General features: G+C 41.0%; 1 protein-coding gene across 2 annotated transcripts in view; it reads left to right on the top strand.

Moving 5' to 3' along the window:
• Nucleotides 1-7,452: 7,452 nt before the first annotated feature.
• WDR48 (WD repeat domain 48) overlaps nt 7,453-21,787 on the top strand; it is a 33,841-nt gene continuing 19,506 nt past the window's right edge. For both annotated transcript variants that reach the window (XM_080338987.1, XM_080338988.1), the window contains exons 1-5: nt 7,453-7,549; nt 18,184-18,324; nt 20,005-20,083; nt 20,356-20,438; nt 20,557-20,686. In XM_080338987.1, the coding sequence (XP_080195113.1) occupies nt 7,502-7,549; nt 18,184-18,324; nt 20,005-20,083; nt 20,356-20,438; nt 20,557-20,686 (481 nt within the window). In that variant the 5' untranslated portion in view covers nt 7,453-7,501. The remainder of the gene's footprint in view (nt 7,550-18,183; nt 18,325-20,004; nt 20,084-20,355; nt 20,439-20,556; nt 20,687-21,787) is intronic.

Below are 21,787 nucleotides of genomic sequence, written 5' to 3' on the forward strand. Positions count from 1 at the left end.
CTCACAGAGACAAAGCACGACCACGAATTACAGAGCTTATTGCACCTTCTGGTTATAATTTGCTCCCCATGAGTTGACATAAACCATGAGTCTCAGACAAACACGGTGATGCCAACGATCCTCCATTAGAATCAGCAAATGCAAACCAGTTGCACACAGAAAACCCCCCCAAAACACAGAGAATTCAACTGTGCACATAATAGCAAATACATATGAACGTGGACATCAAAATACTATCCCAAAGGCAAAATCTCTGTCTCTGGAGAGCAGGGAATGGAAATCATGTCAGATGGAGCAAAGGTACGGTATGTTTTTAGCTTCTTTAAAGATAGGAACAGTACAGGAATACTTTTGGGCATAATAAAAATAAACACAAATCATAATCACAGCAAAAAGCTGATATTAAGAGAAATCAGCTGTTATTTTTGCCTCACTACCACACACAATGAAAAAAGTCTTCTAAGTAACTTCAAAAATAAAGTTCCTCCTCATTAATGTCACTTTCTGGAATTGGGTAACCTGCATCTGTGATATCACGACAGAAAGAATTTCTCAATAGAAAACGCTAGTTATTCTATGTTAGGAATCTGATTTTCTCTTGAGCCCTCAAACTTGCACACTGTCCTGGAGCAACAGTGCCAGACACAAATTTTCAAGGTGCGAACCCCACGGTTTCCTCGCCTCAGCTTGAAATAGAATTATCACTGATCACTGGGCAACTTCTTCTGCTTTTGGTACCATGGCTCTTCAGCTGACCTGTTGCAGGACAGCCACAAGACAGCAAAATGGAACATATAGACATAATTGCGCAAATATGGTCCCCGGTGACTGAATTTTCCAAGGCACTGATGCCAAATGCAACAAAAAAAACTAAGTACACTTTCTATTCTGGGTGTAGCTCTTTAGTTTTTTGGGGACACAAGCTTGTGCTGAAAAGACAAACTAATCAAAACCATCTTGGTTACGTCTTTCAGGTAAATATCTTTGAAAAATGTGGTACGGGATAAAATAGTCAGCAAATTCAGTGATTGTTTCCATCATAATCATTAAAATAAGAAGTGGAGACCTGACTTGATCGCCTCATAAGGGCTTATAGATGAATGAGAACTTTAATAGCAGACAGCTCTTCAATCCAACAAACAAAAGCTGAAAGTTGAAAATAGTTAAATGTGGACCAAAAAAAGGGGCACAAATATATTTAACAGGATGGACAATTAAGTATCCAAGCAACTTATGAACACTTGTGGCCTTCTTGAATACTCAAAATCACTACAGTTTAATTAGATTAGTCCTTCATTTTCTAATCTCTACCTAGCTCTATTTACATACGGCCACAGTTCAAAAACTGATAGCAGATTTTCATAGGACAGTATTTCTTTAAAACGCATATTCAGAGTAGTATAACAGTTATTAACCCTGGTGCTCAGAGCTCTTCTCCTTAATTTCAAGACCTAGATGAGATTCCAGGAATACGTCTTAAAAAATATCATATCCCCATAAGAGGAGAGATATGGTACAGAAGGCAAAAAGAAAAGTAGTGGGGAAATACATCTTCTTCGTTATAGTCAGAATGCAGAATAACTAAATATTAGGTATACAAAAAGACCCTAAACCAATAGACACAGATAAACTATTATATTACACAAAATATCTAAAGGCATGAGTCTGCCAGTGAGAAAAAATTAAGGGCTCTGGCAAATAAATACTAGAGATAAACTATAGGTGTGTCCCAATCCCTCTTAGAAAATAATCAAATAGTGTAAAGTACCTGATGTATTTGCCAAGATAATAATTTATATGATTGCCATTTTCCTTTTTTCGTGCTGCATGATGAAATAAGAAATCACACAGACATGGAATTTGGTATTTGGTAAATAGCTAATTGACCTTACAGAAGAACAGGAAATAGCTTTAATGGTAAGTACACATTAAATGCATTGTTACACAGAGTAGCTTTTTGCCTAATCACCTAATGTGCACTGATTAAGTCAGAAAATGAGCTCAGCGCCTGAAGTTCAAGTTACTCCATCTGTTTCTTCTTAGTATTCTGAAAAACAGTATTAGTATTTTTGAAGCCTTTTATGTTTCTCAAAAGATACTATGAGCACACAATCTCTGAAAGATTTCCAGAACTTCTGACACCATCTTGGTAACACAGTTTATTCTTGAAGTCTCACCTTTTATTACATGGCTCTGAACGCAACCATAAAATGACAAATGCAAGAGCCCTAGTAAAGGTTGGGCCAGCTGGTTTCAAACCACTGCACAACATTTTGTCCGTTCCAGCTTTAAAACTGACAAGAAGAATCACAGAATGGTTGGGGTGGGAAGGGACCTCTGGAGATCATCCAGTCCAACCCACCTGCTCAAGCAGGGTCACCAGAGCAGATCACACAGGAAGGTGTCCAGGTGGGTTTGAATGTCTCCAGAGAAGGAGACTCCACAGCCTCTCTGGGCAGCCTGGGCCAGGCTCTGGCACCTCAAAGGAAAGAAGTTTCTCCTCATATTCAGATGGAAACTCCTGTTTTTCAGTCTGTGCCCATTGTCCCTCATCATGTCATTGGGCACCACTGAGCAGAGTCTGATCCATCCTCTTGACACCCACCCTGGAGATATTTATAAACATTGATGAGATCCCCTCTCAGCTTCTCTTCTCCAGGCTGAACAGCCTCAGCTCTCTCAGTTTCCTCATCAGAAAGATGCTCCAGACCCCTCATCATCTTCGTAGCCGACTGCTGAACTGCCTCCAGTAATTTCTTGTCCTTAAACTGCTGAGCACAGAACTGGGCACAGTGCTCCAGATGTGGCCTCACCAGGGCAGAGTAGATGGGGAGGAACAACCTCCCTCAACCTGCCGGTCATACTCTTCCTAATGAACCCCAGGCACCGTTGGCTTTCTTGGCCACAAGGGCACATCACTGGCTCATGGTCAACCTGTTGTCCACCAGGACTCCAAGGTCCTTCTCTGCAGAGCTGCTTTCCAGCAGGTCAATCCTCAACCTGTACTGGTGTCTGGGGTTATTCCTCCCCGTAAAGAGTTTTACCCCAAACCAGCATCAACTCTACTGATGTAATTCCTGGAGATATTCGTTTACTCTTTTGTTACAACAGATGATGATTCCAAAACCTTCATATGCAACGTATTCGGGTGCTTCACTGTTCTCACTGACAGTTTTTCTTGTGCTTCATCTGCATTTCCTGAACTCCAGTCTCAGCCTGTTACTTCTTGTTTCACTCATCATAGACATGAATATGAGTTTATTCCACATTTCTTCTTAATTATTTGAAAACTGCTACCACATTCTCTTTCATCCTCTCTTCCATAGACAAAAATCCATCTGAACTTCACATCATAAGTCATACTTCTCTGGCTCCAAATCATTCTTACAGCCTGTTTCCAAATCCTTTTAAGATTTGCTTGGAATGCTGTGACTGTCCAACCTCACAAAGAGGGAATGGAGCAGCAGAGAGAAGCAGCTGGGAAATTCTATAGCATTCTTCAACCTACTATTATTAAGGAGATATCACCTTTACAGTCTTACTTATTACAATGATTATTCAACAAACAAACACTTAAATTCCAGGCATTTCCATCCTTATTTCTCTCCTTATCTCAACATCCTGGCTTCACTCCTGAGACCTGTTCAATCCTCCACCACTTCCTTTTTGGCTCAACAGTTGTTTGTTCACTCTTGTGTTCTCAGAAATTCGCAATTTTGCTGAAGTTGATCAGATTTTCATGGAAATTGAAAAATAACCCCTGGACTCATTCATACGTCATGTTTCTTCTCTTCCAAAACCAAAAGCCAGCAACTAACATTATAAACTAGGTCATCTTTCCGCTTTCCTAAAATGACACAAACAAGATGAAAGGTTGAAAGGTTTCACAGTATCACAGTATGTTTGGGATTGGAAGGGACCTCAAAAGATCATCTAGTCCAATCCCCCTGCTGGAGCAGGAACGCCTAGGTGAGGTGGCACAGGAACATGTCCAGGTGGGTCTTGAATGTCTCCAGAGAAGGAGACTCCACAACGTCCCTGGGCAGCCTGTTCCAGGCTCTGTCACCCTTACTGAGAAGAAGTTTTTTCTCAAATTTAAGTGGAACCTCTTGTGTTCCAGCTTGATCCCATTACCCCTTGTCCTATCATTGTTTGCCACCGAGAAGAGCCTGGCTCCATCCTCATGGCACTCACCCTTTATATATTTATAAACATTAATAAGGTCACCCCTCAGCCTCCTCTTCTCCAAACTAAAGAGACCCAGCTCCCTCAGCCTTTCACTGCATACACTGCATACAGCCTTTTACTGCATAACAAAGGAAAGTTCACGTACAATTATTTTTTTTTGCGTAATATCGTTAGTTCAGGCTTGATAAACATACACACACAAAAAAGAACATTTTCACTATGTTAATACTCATATTTTTAGCAGCCCTCAGTACATACGATCTTTGTTGGACTACGTAATCTCCAGAGATCACTTTCAACTTCAATGCTTCTGTGATACAAAGGGATCACTATACTTTTTTTGTCCTTCAAGTAATGATTTGTTGATCTGAAACACTGTATTATATATATATTAGTAACAGTGACTACCCACAAAAAGTTATTTGATTCACAAAACAAAAAGGAAAAGCAATTTTTAAATTGCATAACAAAGTAAAAACCAAATGTTCTCTGTCCATAAACAAATTCAGTTTTAAAACAAAGGTATAAAAGATGATTGCCCTTGAAGACAAAATATTGACTTTACTAAATGGATAATCTATTGGTGATTATCAATAATGAAATGAAGATTAGTGTTTATGAATGAAATTATTATTTCATTTTATCAAATAATAACACAAAAATAATACAAGAATTTCAACATCTTAAAGAGAAAACAAGAAATGACTTTGAAATATGCATGAAAATTATTGCGTTATGAAAAAAGTCGTCAGCCTCTTAATGGACTAATGCATACTGAAATGCAGTAAGGCACTTTGCTCAGTATTTACTTACAGAGAAAACTTCATGCTGCTTCATTCTTTTCCAGTCCAAAATCCAATAAAATTATACACTTTATGCGTGACAGCATCTGAGACGCTTTGACAATTACCATTAGCCTGAAGCCACTACACAGCTAAACTCTGAACAAAAGAAGCCTTAATTTTATATTTGAAAAAAACTGAAATGTATTAGATAATAAACACATTTGACATTTATCTTAGGAGATGTCTTACATTATACGCTTGCCACTGCTGTAACAAGATGAAATGGTAGAAATATTGTGGCTCAGGAAGGACTTTGGTCAAGGCAGATCTCATTTGAGAATCATACCCTCCACTTGCAATTGTGATGAGGACGACGTGCCTTCAGCAATGCTAGAAAATGTGACATGTATCAAAATAAGCAAAGTTTCAATTAGCAGAAGTAAATGGCTTTATGTCTTCTACTTATCTTTGCAACCAGCATTGAGCAAGAATGTGAATACCTGAATGTATCTTATTTTCCTTATCCCTTTATACTTTATTTTTTTTCACTATTAGCATCTTTCCTGCTCTACCATAATGAAGTAACCCTTATAACAAAGAGGTGTGCTGAGAAAATAGTCCAGTACACAGCTCCATACAGATCCTCACCCAGCACATGGTCACTGCTGCAGCTGAACAGTTTGTGCTAATAGTTAAAGTGCTAAAGAGATATTTGGGAGTTGAGGGGTGGGAGATGCCTGTGGAAAACAGTATTAAATTTCATACCATCATACGATTATTTTCAGGAAACTTTTTTCATTAGACAAAATCATATAAGTCTTTCCTGGTTCTCTGGGGAAGGTAACTGAGTCTTTGCTACTCGCTCAGTGGAGCTGCCTTAAAAAAGGTGCGAGTCAGGATCTCATTTTTAAGCGATTGTCTCCCATAACACAACATGAAAGGTAAGAGGGTGGATGTCGAGGGTTAGATTGCGAGGTGATAATAAAACCCCGGCAGATGTATTGTTAACCCCCTCTCCCCCCCACTTCTCCCTTTCGCCCCTCCCTCTCCCCCCTTCCACTCAGGACAGGCTATTGGGAGGGAAAAAAGAAGTACAGAGAGAAGAGAGTTGGAAAAAATTAAAGATGTTTTACTAATGCTATTAATAAGAATAGAGAAAATAATACAAAATATACAAAACCAATCTTGAAAGTCTCAGCAACTGCAGAGCCGGCACCCAAAGTCCTGGATTAGACTCCACAGCCAGCCAGAGCTGGATTCAGTCTGTCACTGGCCTCAGTTCACAGGGACGACTAGCAAGGTCCTCTCCTAATGTCGGCCATAGGGAAAAGAGGAAAAGAAGGAAAAAGGGACGAGATCCTCGTGATCTCCCACTTTATATGAAGTATTTATGTGAATGGAATGTTATACACAGTTGGTCAGTTTCTTGGTCACTTGTTTCTCGTCGCCCCTCTGGCGAGATGTCCATCCATGCTTATCAATAAGTTTGCATTCCATTGCTAGGTTTTACCAAAACATGTGTCTGGTTCTCCAGGAAAATGCAGTTAATACGAAGGCTGTAGCTGACAGGCAAAATTCACTGAAAGAGAAACTTGTTTTTAACAAAACCAGAACAGTGGACCCGGGCATTGAAAGGGTGTGAGTTATAGCTGCAGCACCACTAACCACAGCCTGCCTGAGGGCTTAGAGCCGCAGCTCCTCAGGGCTGGAACCCAGGTCAGCCTGGTCTGAAGCCTCAGCCCTGAGTGGAGCCTCCATGGCGGGGACAAGCAGCCTCAACCCATGAGTCTGGTCTCTTGGGAAAAATATAGGCCCCATGAACAGCAGCATGGGACAGATACACCCCTGGTCTTCTGTGGGGAAGGGCTGTTCTTTGCTTTGTGTATAGAAAAGTGGAGAAGGGTCTGGAGCACAAGTGTGATGGGGGCGGCTGAGAGACCTGGGGGGTTCAGTTGGAGAACAGGAGCTGAGGGGAGACCTTCTGATCTCTGAACTGCCTGAAAGGAGCTTGGAGCATGGAGGGGGTTGGTCGCTTCTCCTGAGTAGCAAGTGAAAGGATGAGAGAAAACGGCCTCAAGTTGCACCAGGAGAGGTTTAGATGGGATATTAGGAAAAAATTCTTCACAAAAGGGTCGTCAGGCATTGGAACAGGCTGCCCAGGGCAGTGGTGGAGTCACCATCCCTGGAGGGGTTTAAAAGTCCTGTGGATGTGGCGCTTAGGGACACTGTTTAGTGTTGGTAGTGCTGGGTTTATGTTTGGACTCGATGATCTTACACGTCTCTTCTACCTAAACCTATCCTCTCACTCTCTGACTGCAGCAGAACAGAACATGGCGAGGGCGGGGGAGCAACGTTCACTCCGCCCCCCGGCCCCGCCCCCTCAGGCCGTTTCCCCGGCAACGCCCCGGGCGGTGACCGGCCCGCCCCGCCCCGCCTCCCTGAGCGGGCTCGGAGCGGAGAAGTGGGGGTGGGACTTCCGGGGCCGGTTCGCCCTCTTCGGAAATGACATCAGAGTGTCAACATGCAAGATGGCGGCGCATCACCGGCAGAACACGGCGGGGCGGCGGAAAGTGCAGGTGAGGGCCCGGCAGGGGCTGCGGGGGGAGCGCGGTGCCGTGGGGCTCCGGCCCGGCCCGGCGGGAGGAAGGGGACAGGGACTGCGAGGTGACTCGCGGCCCGGGAGAGGGGCGGTGGCGGCAGTGGGTCAGCGGGCGGGGTCGGCGGGCAGGTGGCGGGGAGCGGCGGGAGGGCAGCAGGATCTGGGGTGTCCCTCGGGGACGCTGCCGCCCGGCCCGGAGCGGCTGTGGGAGAGGCTGCTCTCAGCTGGGGCGGGCAGGGATTTGGGGTTTCTATGGCAACGCAGCCGCCTCCTTCACCGGATCACAGGATGTCAGGGATGGGAAGGGACCTCAAAAGCTCATCCAGTGCAATCCGCCCATGGAGCAGGAACACCCAGATGAGGTTACACAGGAAGGTGTCCAGGCGGGTTGGAATGTCTGCACAGAAGGAGACTCCACAACCCCCCTGGGCAGCCTGGGCCAGGCTCTGCCACCCTCACTGAGAAGTTTCTTCTCAAATTTAAGTGGAACCTCTTGTGTTCCAGTTTGAACCCATTACCCTTTGTCCTATCATTGGTTGTCACCGAGAAGAGCCTGGCTCCATCCTCCTGACACTCACCCTTTACATATTTATAACCATTAATGAGGTCACCCCTCAGTGTCCTCTTGTCCAGCTCCAGAGCCCCAGCTCCCTCAGCCTTTCCTCACACGGGAGATGCTCCACTCCCTTCAGCATCTTTGTTGCCCTGCGCTGGACTCTCTCCAGCAGTTCCCTGTCCTGCTGGAACTGAGGGCACAATATTCCAGGTGTGGTCTCACCAGGGCAGAGTAGAAGGAGAGGAGAACCTTTCTCGACTTACTGACCACCCCCTTTCTAATCCACCCCAGAATACCATTAGCCTTCTTGGTTACAAGGGCCCAGTGCTGGCTCATGGTCATCCTGCTGTCCCCAAGACCCCCAGGTCCCTTTCCCCTATGCTGCTTTCCAACAGGTCGTTCCCCAACTGATGCTGGAACCTGGGGTTGTTCCTGCCCAGATACAAGACTCTACACTTGCCCTTGTTATATTTCATTAAATTTTTCCCCACTCAATTCTCCAGCCTGTCCAGGTCTCCCCTTCACTTCCCCAATGACAGTGCGGTGAAGAGGAGACACCCCCAGTGGTGCTTGGCCACCTCCACTGACATCTGTGGACGGGGCAAGAGGCTGCCTGGGCCGGCTGAGGGGGAACAGGTGCTGGTGGGGTTCCCTGGCCAGGAGGAGTCAGAACTGAACCACCCAGCTCATGGTGGAATCATGGGATCGTTGTGGTTGGAAGAGACCCTCAAGATCATAGAGTCCACCCATAACCTAAATCTAGCACTAAACCATATCCCTCAGAACCTCATCTCCATACCTTTTAAACACCTCCAGGGATGGTGATTCCACCACTGGGGTCAGCACAGAGTGTGACCTGGGTGCTCGGGTGGGTGTGAACTTTCTCAGCTCCCCTGAGAAAATGATCAGACCTCATGGTGTGGGCTCATACGTAGCTATGAGTACACTGTTGTAGCCTCGGTGGAGACGGGAATGACTGGAATGTGTGTAAAAAGTCAAAAGTCTTTAACTGTGAAAATAGTGAAAATGGTTTTATTGTGGTCCTCAACTTCTTTTGTTCTTGTTTGTGATACTACCAGCACTTAAAACATTTTTGCAGCTTTCACTGTGGGAAAGATTTAATGCTTTATCAAAGTGCAAAGCTGCCCACCTCTGCTGGTAAGTGCAAATTTCAGCTGTATCTGCCCGCTGTGATCAAAAGAAATATTGATTAAGCCTGAAATAGCGTTAGGATCCTTCCAAGCAGAGATGGGTTTGGGTTTTGAACACTTCTTTTGTGTTTTATCACGTAGAAGAAATGTGCACTTCTTTGTAGCCTTTAGTGTTTTTCATGGTTAAGTTAAGCACTCGATCAATACTGTATAAAGAATTCCTTTGCCCTTCCAAAAAAACCCTCTGATATTCTTTAAAATACTAAGACTCTAAAATATAATATCTCTTTGTTGACTTTGTTGCTTGTGTCGTAAACAGGTTTTTTCAGGTTGCTCTCCTGAGGAGGAGGATTTTATGATAACTAGATATTTCTTTGATGTAGTCCTATTTCTTTATGGAGTATTATTTCCCTGACAGCAATATGCATCAAAGAGAACATTGTTTCCTTTTTTACTACTTCATTCCTTTTCCAAACATTACTTAACTGAAAAGCTTATATTTAGAGGTAGTTTTGTGCTTCTTTTACTCTTTCATTGTGTTAAGTGATTCTTTTTTTTTTTCACTTCATGTACTGTTGCCCTGATCTGTGTCTCAGCCAGTACATTGTAAGTCTAGATCTGCAGAGAATAACTTTAGTTAGGTTATAAGTGCATATAAAGCTCTGGGCAGAAACTATATACTTTCTAGCACTCTTATTATTTCACCTACTTGGTTAGACAGGATTTTGCTTATGTAATGGAATTCTAAGTGGCTGTTGAATCCTGCCACTGATGGAAAGTTAAAACAACTAATGATTTATTGTACTTCCCAATGGCTCAGCATTTAGGGTGCTGCTACATCAGGTTTTTGAGAGAGTGAGAAGGGGATAAATTTTTCCCAAACCAGTGAGGCTGAGGGAGGAAGCTTTTTAAAGAAATACCTCTTGGGCATGGAGGAACTTGGTTCCTTACATGGCAGAGGATCTGGTTGAAGTTTATGGAAATGGGTACTATTATTATCTTGGATGCACCTGTTTTACTGGTAAGTAGAACCATCCAAAATAGTTAGTTTAGGGTGCTTCTACATGTAATTGTATGTTTAAAAGGATTTAATCAGAATAGTTATTTTAGGCCTCAAAGTCTGTGAATAAAGAAAAAAAAAAAAGGTAAGAAGTTAACTGATTTAAATATAAATCGGCCATTTGAGGTGTCCAGCAGCAGAACATTTAAATGAATGCAAACATTTTTTGTTTTAATTCAAGCTTTTATGTGGTTCAGCCAGCAGTTTTAAGCATGTTGATGTAGTTTACCACGTGTATCAAAGGGATGTCTCGTGTTGTAATCTTTTTCATGTGTCAGTTTATGAGACATGATCAAAAAACTTCCTGTGTTTCTTCTTTTAAATTAAGAATGTAATTATTAAATTATTACTAGGAGCATATTTTTAGACCTTTTCCATTGTCAAGACTTCCTTTAAAAAAAAATAAAATTGCCTGGGTTAGGATGTTTCCCCTTGAATCTCAGCACCTTCACAGCCCTGTCATTTTCATATATATATATATATATTTTTTTTTTTTTTAAATACTTTTATTGCTGAATTTTGGTGGAGAGGGGAAAGCAGAGGGTTGGGGGCATCTTTTAGTATTTCCTCTGCAGGGAGAAAATGTATGGGTGGCTGTGCATGCATACATACAGAAAACTACAAGCACTTTCCAGACTGACCTGGCTGTATGTGTGGTAGTTTTGCTCTGAAGGCCCTACAGATGAATTATGGTAGCACAGAACCCAGCCTAACAACCACTGGATTTAAGAGGCATGCCAGAAAGCTTAAGGAAAGCTTATTGGTGTTTCTTAGGCTTAACTCTCTATGTCTGAAGGCTGCAGAAGTGAATTCACAGAATCACAGAATGTCAGGGATTGGAAGAGACCTTGAAAGCTCATCCAGTGCAATCCCCTGCCGGAGCAGGAACACGCAGATGAGGTTACACAGGAAGGTGTCCAGGCGGGTTTGAATGTCTGCACAGAAGGAGACTCCACAAGCTCTCTGGGCAGCCTGTTCAATTGTTCTGTCACCCTCACCATGAAGAAGTTTCTTCTCAAATTTAAACGAAACCTCCTGTGTTCCAGTTTGTACCTGTTGCCCCTTGTCCTACTGTTGTTTGTCACCGAGAAGAGCCTGGCCCCATCCTTGTGACACTCACCCTTTACATATTTATGAACATTAATGAGATCGCCCCTCAGTCTCTTCTTCTCTAGCAGTTCCCTGTCCTGCTGGAACTGAGGGGCCACAACTGGACACAATATTCCAGGTGTGGTCTCACCAGGGCAGAGTAGAAGGGGAGGAGAACCTCTCTGACCTACTGACCACCCCCTTTCTAATCCACCCCAGGTACCATTGGCCTTCTTGGTTACAAGGGCCCAGTGCTGGCTCATGGTCATCCTGGTGTCCCCAGGACCCCCAGGTCCCTTTCCCCTACACTGTTCTCCAACAGGTCATTCCCGAACTTATACCGGAACCTGGGGTTGTTCCTGCCCAGGTGTAAGACTCTACACTTGCCCTTGTTATATTTCATTAAATTTTCCTGCGCCCAACTCTCCAGCCTGTCCAGGTCTCTGATGGCAGCACAGCTTCCAGTGTCAGCCACTCTTCCCAGTTTGGTGTCATCAGCAAATTTGCTGACAGTGCACTCTATTCCTTCATCCAAGTCATTGATGAATATATTGAATACTACTGGTTGTCAGGTTTGGGAAGGGGATGGGGACGCAGAGGTGTGTCGAGGAACGGCTGTGTGGTCAGAACATCTTGGCCACATGCTGGAGCTTTCACATGTTTTACTGGGAATTAAGTCAAGATGAAGCCACTTTTCAGCAGGTGGCCTAAAGCAGCTGCCCTTGAGGGGCGGCATTGTCACTGCTCCCTAAACTTGCTGCCTGGCCAGAATAAATTCACCTTCACACTCAAAACCTATTGGCAGAACGTGTGAATTCTTGCCATAGGTGATCTGGATCAGCATCTTTATTATGAAATTATCAAATGAATTTGAAGTCCCTTTTTACAGGATGAGAAGATCTTTTTGCACCAACTTTGTCATATCAATGCACTGATACTGCATTTTGACAGCAAGTAGAAAGTAGTGAAATTAAAAAAAACCGTTTACACTTAGAAACTATTTCAGCTACTGATTTTGTTAATACCAGCATTTATTAAAAGTGCACTAGATTTTGTGTGCTGTAACTTATTACATTTTAGATCTGTATTATTTACATGTTTTACATATAGTAGATTTATAATTTATATGTACATTTTATATATAATACTTAAACGAATTGCCAGTAAGTTGCTTCCATTGTAAAAATATAAAATTAACTTCTTGACGCTCTCTATTATTTTTATTCTAGGGCCCAGAGCGCTTGGTAAAAATGCAAATATCAATATGTTCCTAATTTAAGACACTATTTTAAGGGATATATCTGCCTTGCCACGATACTAAGGCAGTAGATCTTTTTTTCTTGCTGGTTGACTGCTGCTTCTCTTATTTTTGATTGAATTCACATCAGATCTCATGGAATCCTTCTAGTGATTTTGAGGTGGGGGTATTTGTAAAAGCAGATTCTACCCATCTATTAAGACAAAATGTGTTATAAGACGTGCAGTGTAACAAAGGTAATGAGATTTCAGGTCAGCTGATATGCTCATCCATTGTCAATCCTGTAAGAAATTTTCTTGGCTTTGTGTACTGAAATGGGTCTGGTGACAGTAGCTTTAGCTCTGGAGCTCTTAGTCATTAAAATGATTAATCCTGATCCATTTAGGGAACTGAATGCCATAAACTCTTTATAATGAGGGTCCATCACCTTGTGATGTTTGTGCACTGCTCCAGTGAAAGATTCCCATTTTTTATGGGAGTTTATCAAAGCTAGAACAGTATAAATGCAAAATGCCTTGGTCATTGATTAAAATGTTTCATATCCCACAAATCTTACCCCTCCCAGACAATCATGGCAATAAAACAATTATCATCTATATCATAGACATTATTCTCTTTGTGGTTTGCAAATGATTTGTGAATCAGTGATGAACAAAGTAGAAATGTGCTCTGGGTTTGAAGTGCTTAGAGTTGTAACTTTCTAGTGACTTTCATAGTCCTCTCTGGACCTTTTATGGGGTGATAAAGATGTGTGTGCTGGTTGGAGCTGAATTTTATCACAGCAGTTTCTTCTCAGCCAAAAGCCTGTTGCTTTTACATTGTTTAGGTATGTGTTTGTACACACATACTTGAATATATACTTTATATTTTTGTATTTGTTTGTATACTGACTAGATTTACTAATAGTCCTTATGTTTCTATACTTAGTGACAGTCAAATGTAAAAACAAACAAACTTTCTGACCTTTTTTCCTAAAAATAATGATACAATGCAGAACCACATGTGGATTATCAGCGATCTTCCTCTGTTCATCTTAGGGAACTTTTGGGTTCAGTGGACTTTTCCTGCTGTCTACTGGTCTTACATAAGTGTCAGTTCTTTTAAATCAAGTTGCTGTTGCTTTTATTGACCGATCTGAAGTTCATTGTGTTGAGAGGCATTTCAACACCCTTTCAACAGATTTTGTGGAACCCTTAATTTGTCCTTCTGTGTTGATATATAATTAAAATATTCAAATACAAGCCTGATGCTTCTGGTGTTACACCTCTTTCTGTGGTGTACAGCACAGTTCAGCTGCATAATCTGCATGTCTTGTTCTACTTCTTTTAATATGTAAAATGATTATTTCAGTCCCAATGGGGCCATTTAACATTTTTTTTTTGTTTGGATGAAAAAATAAATTCATTAAGTATTTCCAATGTAAGCAACTGACAGTCACTAGGATGTCATGAGGGCTCCCATGAGGGTTGGAGTGTCCATTTTTGTGCTATAGTCATAATTTGGCATCCATATTCTGTTCTTGAAAAGTGGTTTGTTTTGTCCTTACCTGACTGCTCAAATAGCAGCATTCACTTGAAATGTCGGTGTGGTGTCCAATAAACTTGCTGACCATAAGACTGTTTATCAGGAAACGTTTACTATTCCTTCTGTGGGTGGAAAATAAAACTTTAAGTAGAAAAAACACATGGCCTAAAAATGGACCTACTCTTTCCTCTCATGCTGATGTAGAACTTCCTGACAGCAGCTTAGAGATTTACTTTGGGGGACACGCACAGCACGGACCAGTCTCCACCACAAAACATCTTCTTGCCACATGAAACATGCAAATATCCTGAGAACATTTACATGACAGGTGATCCTTGTGGGTCCCTTCCAACTCAGGACATTCTATGATTATATGATCATATGGTAGGGTTACACAGAGCTTGAGATCAGGCTTCCCAAATGGCCTCACATTGGCTCCCACTCTGCCTCAAGTCTGGAATAAAAAAGTTTGCCAAAAAGTGAAGAAACTCCTCTGCAGACATGAAGAAACCACCTTAGATGCTACAGCCCATTACAAGCTGTTAAGTGACTTGAATCACGCTAGGTGAGTGATTTCAAGCCTGTGCTCAAGCAGGACAAATACAGTCAGATTGCATAAACTGAAGAGGGAAATACCAGAAAATAATCCTTGGTGAGTACATAGCCCATTATGAAAATCTAACCCAGGTGCCAAAAAGAAATCCAATAGAGAATCCATTAGTCTGTGCATGTCCCAGCTGAATACAGAATAAATTTTGAAGTAGAACTGTAAGTGTGGGGAGAGACAAGAGGAACTGGTGGAATTCCATGAACAGTAGCAGTCACTACTAAATAATTTTCTGAGTGTCAAGCTTTTTTGTTGTTTTGCCATGTTTTTCCCCCATCAAATCCATCATGTTTTTCCAAAATAATGGAACAGTAAGAAATAATATTTTAATCTTTTTTTTAAATTCAGTTGTTACAGCAGAGTTGCTTTGTCAAGATTCTGAGATGAAGAAAGAAGGGTGATGCTGTATTTAAAGCTGAAACTGTTACTGAGACCTAACATTCCCTCTTAGATCTACCACAGACTCATCAATCCTGAAACAGTGTAATTCCTCTTTTTGTCTTGCGTCTCGTAATATATAAACAATACTTGCCAAGGGATGTTTGACTGAATTCATGTGTGCAAGTTATTAAAAGGAATAAAGGGCTTAATAATTAGACCTTCATTTGAATATTTCATTACTAGTGGTGGTGGGATGCGGTTGTCAATTTTCCCTGGTCATGGAAAAATAGTGCCCAGTCGAGCTGGCAACCACCGTTTAAGGATCATTCTAGGTGGAAGTTTAATAGTAATGCAAATTCCATTATAGAAGGAAGTGAAAATGATTTTACTGCATCTAATCTCCACGAGCTTTTTTTCACTGCTAGTTCCTGCGTTAAGAACAACATTTAGTTCTTTATTTTAGCGACAAAAGATTTTATCCATTTCGCTTTAAGAAATCGTGAAACAACTTTAATTCTTGATTTTTAATTCAATTCTTTAATTCAAGATCAACATAGGGGTATGACTCTCAGTTTCCACAGTCCTGTAGAAGTATCAGTTATATTCAGGGATGTCAAACTCATTTTCCCTGGGGGCCACATCAGCCTCATAGTTGCCTTCAGAGGGCCAAATGTTATTTTAGGACTGTATAAATGTAACTATTACATTTACCTGACTTATTCGAGTAAGCTACAATTTGCCTATTTAAAAAAAAAAAAAAATATTTATGACTGTTCTTTACTTGAACTCCTCTAAATTAAAAAGGTAACATTATGAGCAAAAAGCTCCTTAAAATGCACGGGTGACTAACATAGTTTGACAGTCTTATTTATGAGTGGAATAAAGACCTTGTATTGTACCTGAAAATACAGCAAATGTGGGGAGTAACTGACAGAAGAGAAACAAATCAGAAAACTGAGCATTTGTCAAAAAAATCTCCTGCGAGCAGTTTTGGAAAAGCAGGAGCTGAAGGGCCCATGTTCATCTTGAATCTGACATTATATTTCGCCAAGAGATCATTTTCCTGAGTAACTAACATCAAATTCAATCTACTGACCTTTAGGTTCTCAATTCCTTTAAGTTATGTCTTATCTGCTCACACTTAATAATTTTAGCTGAATATTTTCATTGGCTTTATTCAAAGAGTTTCAAAGCAATGTGGATTTGATGGCCATCCCTTTGCCTTGTGTTTTGTATCACACTAGACCTTGACTTTGTAACATTCTTTTACTTGAGTGGTTTGTGCGGGTCTTCCAGCAATGTAGATATGATATGATCAAGCCTGGGTGAGGAGTTGCACATATATCTTGCTCTCTGCATTACAAAAACCAAGTATCTTCAAATATTTGAAGTGTTTTATCGTAACACTGGTGCGTGGTTGATGGTGTCTTCTCTCAGGAACATTGCTGAAGCTGTGTGTAGGTGGAGACTTGAGCACGGATAGCAAGAATCTTATGGATGAGTCTGGAACTGCTGAGAGATGTTGGAAATTAGGACATAATCTGAAATTGGAGCTGTGACTACAAGGACTGTGAACAAGAAGAGCTTTAAGTGGAATGGGACGTAACATCAAAGTTGTAGTAAATGGACTTGTGGAATGATAATGGAGAGTGTTAAGGCAGAAGGATTCAGGAGGCTCTTAACATTGATGTGTTGGTCTATAGAGCTGTTGCAGCCATTTCTAAAACGGAGAACAAGACTCTTTTTGTGCTTTCTAGAAGCCTCAGTTCTCTTACTGTGCTGCAATGGGACAGGATAATTCAGTTAAGGTGTTGCCCATGTTCCCCAAGTGGACCAATCAGTTCTTGTGGTATAGAATCTGAGATGCTCTAAAATGTTTGTTGAATAGTAAGGACCACTGAACATTTTATTTCATTTGTTGGTTTAATTCTGTGTAACTAAGATCTGATCTGAAAAACATTTTCTTTATACTGCTATAATGCACTTACTGGAGTGAAAAATTGCTTTCAGATCTCTAGCCCAAGGCTACTCCTTGAAAGCATTTTCAAAACACTTGGTACTTATGTATCGAAATGATTCCTGCTGTGGGCAGACTGGATTATACCAAGCCTAAAGTTTACCCTGTTGTTCTTATTGTATTTTACAGAATCTGGGAAGAGTCATAGTTGGCAGTTTCACTTTCTTTTCTCTGCTTGTGAGGGTTTTTCTCATAGTGATGCATTAACTCTGAGTAAACCCAGTGGTCAGGAGAGATGCAGCACAGTGTGAATGGGGTAGTTCTGAAAAATCTGCGGTGCCTTATAATTCCATTTACTGAACAGTAATAATGGAGAGTGCTGTAGCCTTTGCAGTATGTCTCCTTCAATGTCCTTTTAGTGGTTCTGAATAAAACAATGAAGTAACCTATACACACAGTATGGCGAAATACAGAGGAAAGAAATGAAATGTATAAATATTTATTGTTATTTCAGACAGATAAATTATTCTTCATATTATACTAGAAAGTAAGTTTCAAAATAATAGTGACACCTGAAACAGATACCTGGAATTTTAATTTGGTTTGTAGTCCTTAGCGAACGTGTCCTCACCCTCGTGAGTCTGGGAAATACTGTCATCCCAGCTACAGAAACTAAGAACTGAGACACAAACTGTATGTTGGTCTGGGATCACCCAGAATATCTGTGCGAAGCAGGGAATTAAACGAAGGATTCTCTGGGTCTAAGCTTGAATTTTAATGATTAAATAACCCTTTGGGCTCTGCTTCTAGCACTGCTGATATCTTTTCTAGCATTCTTCCCCTTTTTTGAGGAAGGAAAAAGACTCAGGTGGTGCTGGTAACTCCCAAACTACCTGACTTATTTAATGCTTGTAAAGCTCTTAGCATTTTCTACCTGAGTACTTCACAAATGTGGAATTAGATGTTGGCATTCCATGACCAAGTCCATATTTTAATACCATAATTGGATTTGTGTGAATGTATTTTAGGTCTCCTATGTAATTAGAGATGAAGTGGAGAAGTATAACCGAAATGGGGTAAATGCACTTCAGCTGGATCCAGCATTAAATAGACTCTTCACCGCAGGCCGAGACTCTATTATAAGGATATGGAGTGTCAATCAGCACAAGGTAAGACAAGAGAGGATTCCTCCATCTAAACTGACTTTTCTTCCGAGTTGTCATGCTAGTGAGCTTCTTACAGGTATACATCTGATACTGTTTTTAACAGCTGCTTTTATTATGATAGGAAAATATTTTTATGCTGTTCATATTGTAACAAAATATGTGGGATTTTACAAACCTACATGTGGGCTTATCCATCCAAAGAACAAGTCACAGCTGAGAGAAAAATGTGAAATATAGAAAGATGTCATTTGCAGTGATGAGAGAGACATAAATAGAGTCACTAGGACTATGTATTTTCTGTTATGAGCATATATTTTGATGGATTGTTAAATTTGCTTTGTGATATTTCAAGAGAATATTAAGTCATCTCCCCTCATTATACTCTGGTCTGCTTACTCACCATTGTGCTTAATCACTAAAGAAAATTTATTAGAAGACTACGTTCTGTTGAGGGGAGAGAACTAAATGAGTAGTCACAGAATTGCAGGATGGTTGAGGTTGGAAGGGACTCCTGGAGATCATCTGGTCCAACCCCCTGCTCAAGCAGGGTCACCTGGAGCTGGTTGCCCAGGACCATGTCCAGATGGCTTTTGAGTATCTCTAAGGAGGGAGACTCCACAACCTCCCTGGGCAACCTGTGCTGGTGCTCAGTCACCCTCACAGTGAAATAGTGTTTCCTGATGTTCAGAGGGAACATCTTGTGTTTCGGTTTGTGCCCATGGCCTCTGCTCCTGTCAGTGGCCAGCACTGAAAAGACCCTGGATCTCTTTCACACCCTCTCTTCAGGTACTTATATAATATATGGTGATGAGATCCCCCCCAAAACCTTTTCTTCTCCAAAAGTCCCAGCTCTCTCAGCCTTTCCTGATGGAAGAGGTGCTCCAACCCCTTCATCATTTTCATTTTCTGGACTCTCTCTATTATGTCCATGTCTCTGTTGTACTGGAGAGCCCAAAACTGGACCCAGTACTCCAGATGTGGCCCCACCAGTGCTGAGTAGAGGGGAAGGATCACCTCCTTTGACCTGCTGGGTGTGCTCTACCTAATGCAGCCCAGGAGACCATTCACCTTCTTTATGGCAAACGCACATTGGTGGCTCATGTTCATCTTGATGTCCACCACAACCCCCAGGTCCTCTTCTGCCCAGCTGCTTTCCAGCTGGGTGGCCACAGCGTATACTGGTGTGTGGGTCCCACTAAACAGAAGACCAGTGTTAGGAACTTGAGCAGATTATTGGAAACCAGGGCTTCCACGTGTATAAAACTTCATGAAGTTCATGACTTGGAGAGATCCTGAGAGATCCTTGCATTGTGTTTTGATTATTCTGTTCCTCTTCACAGCAGAACAAGTCCAATCCCATAAATGCAGAAATAACATTAGCTTTGGCTGTCCCTCTTGTTTTAATTATGATTTTTTCTGTGATACAAACCCAAACACTTTAAGGTGAAATTATACATTAAATGAAAGCGAGAATTTTAAATGTATAGGAATTTCACTGAAAAGTAATTAGTGGTATCTTACATAGCTGTATAATCCTTTCACAAAAAAATTCTGGAATATTGACTTCAACTAACTCTACATTAGGCAACTTCTGGTCTCTTTGAAGACTGAAGAAAATGTCACAACAGTCACAATCTTTTGCATTTGTGAAGAGATCTTATAAAGCTTTTTCTTAATTTGCAGCAAGACCCTTATATAGCATCTATGGAACATCACACGGATTGGGTAAATGATATTGTGCTCTGCTGCAATGGTAAAACATGTAAGTACTGAAGTGTTTGAAAAGTACAGTATTCAGAAATTGTGTATAAAAGTATATTCTCTACTTCTTTAATGATTTCCCATATTTTCTTACCATATCAAATGAGTTTCTGTGGTGTGTATTGTAAATTTGGTAAATAACGTAGCAGGTGTTTTACTGAAAATTTTAATGCGTTTAGATATGATTATTAAAAAAATTCAAGAGTAGCACAAATATGATCTATAGCAATATATGAGCCATTAAAATTTACTCTTTATTCCTTTTCAATTTAGTGATATCTGCTTCTTCAGATACTACTGTTAAAGTGTGGAATGCACATAAGGGATTTTGCATGTCAACACTAAGGACGCATAAGGTGAAAAACTTTATCTGTAAATCCCATATGTTACCACTGACAATCTTTTAAATATTAATATGTAGAGCTCAAAAGGATAATGTTGTTGATTCATGTTGTTATATTTACTCTGTTATAGGATTATGTGAAAGCCTTAGCATATGCAAAAGATAAAGAACTGGTAGCATCTGCTGGGCTGGACAGACAGATATTCCTCTGGGATGTAAATACTCTAACAGCACTGACTGCCTCAAATAACACCGTAACAAGTAGGTACCTAGGGAGGGGAGGCAAATGCAATGCATTTTATTGAGTAGTGTAATTCTCAAGATCAATTTAAGACTATATAGGTACCAGTTTGTGTGTACACAAAAAATGCGCGAGAAATTTTAAGGTGGTTTTAGTTCGTCCTTAGTCCATTTGTTGCATCATATAATAGCTAAAAACCTAGAGCAGCCAACAGTCACGGCATTTAGAATAGAGGACAGGTCTCTTTGAACATTTTCTTCTGAAATGTTAATGTGCTGGTGTTCTCTGAAAGTTGATAGAGCTTTAGCTTGAGATGCTTTTTGCTCCTCAATTAACATGTTATAGAAATTTTCCTTTAGATTATTTGTCAGTGCATTTTCTATGTATTGTAAGTTGGTTGGGTTTTGAATTGTTTGTTTGCTTAGGGAGGGAGGGGGTTGGTTTGTTTGTTTTGTGGGGGTTTTTTGGTTTGTTTGTTTATATAGATGTTACCAAAAATGCAGCACAGCTCCTAAAGGAGAACTTGGTACATTTACCAAATCTATCTGTTGGAAGAATAAAGTTAGTTAGATAAATTTAGATTTAAGAAGTGTGAAGTAATACTGATTACATGTAAGCATAGCATAGCAGTTATATTAGAACACAAGGAGAAGCTGTCCATAGATTCCTCTTGTCAGGGTTAATCCTTAATGTCATAATCATCTTTCAAGAAATGATCTGTCCTGCTTATCTATCCTAATAAAGGCATTACAATAAATCATGAGATCTTTCCCCATAGCACAATTCCAGCACCGCCTTCTTCGAGCAGTCAAGGTAGAGCTGGTTAAGTTTCTCTTCAGGAAAGTGTGACACCAAACTTCAAGTTCAGTTACATTTAATTGCTTGAGCGATTAATGTAGATCTGTGTCATCAGCATCCTGGTTTGTCTTGGCTATTTTACAGTGTATTTTTTCAGAAAGAGGTCTGGTTTGACCACAGCATGTTTTGCTGCTTCTAGATAGGTTGGCATGGGCTTAAACTCTGCCAGGGGAAATTTAGGCTGGATATTAGAAAGCAGTTCTTTGCATAGAGAGTGGTCAGGCGTTGGAATGGCTGTCCAGGGAGGTGCTGGACTCACTGTC

The sequence above is a fragment of the Nesoenas mayeri genome (genome assembly GCF_963082525.1).
Source record: "Nesoenas mayeri genome assembly, chromosome: 2".
In the NCBI taxonomy this organism is placed as follows: Eukaryota; Metazoa; Chordata; class Aves; order Columbiformes; family Columbidae; genus Nesoenas; species Nesoenas mayeri.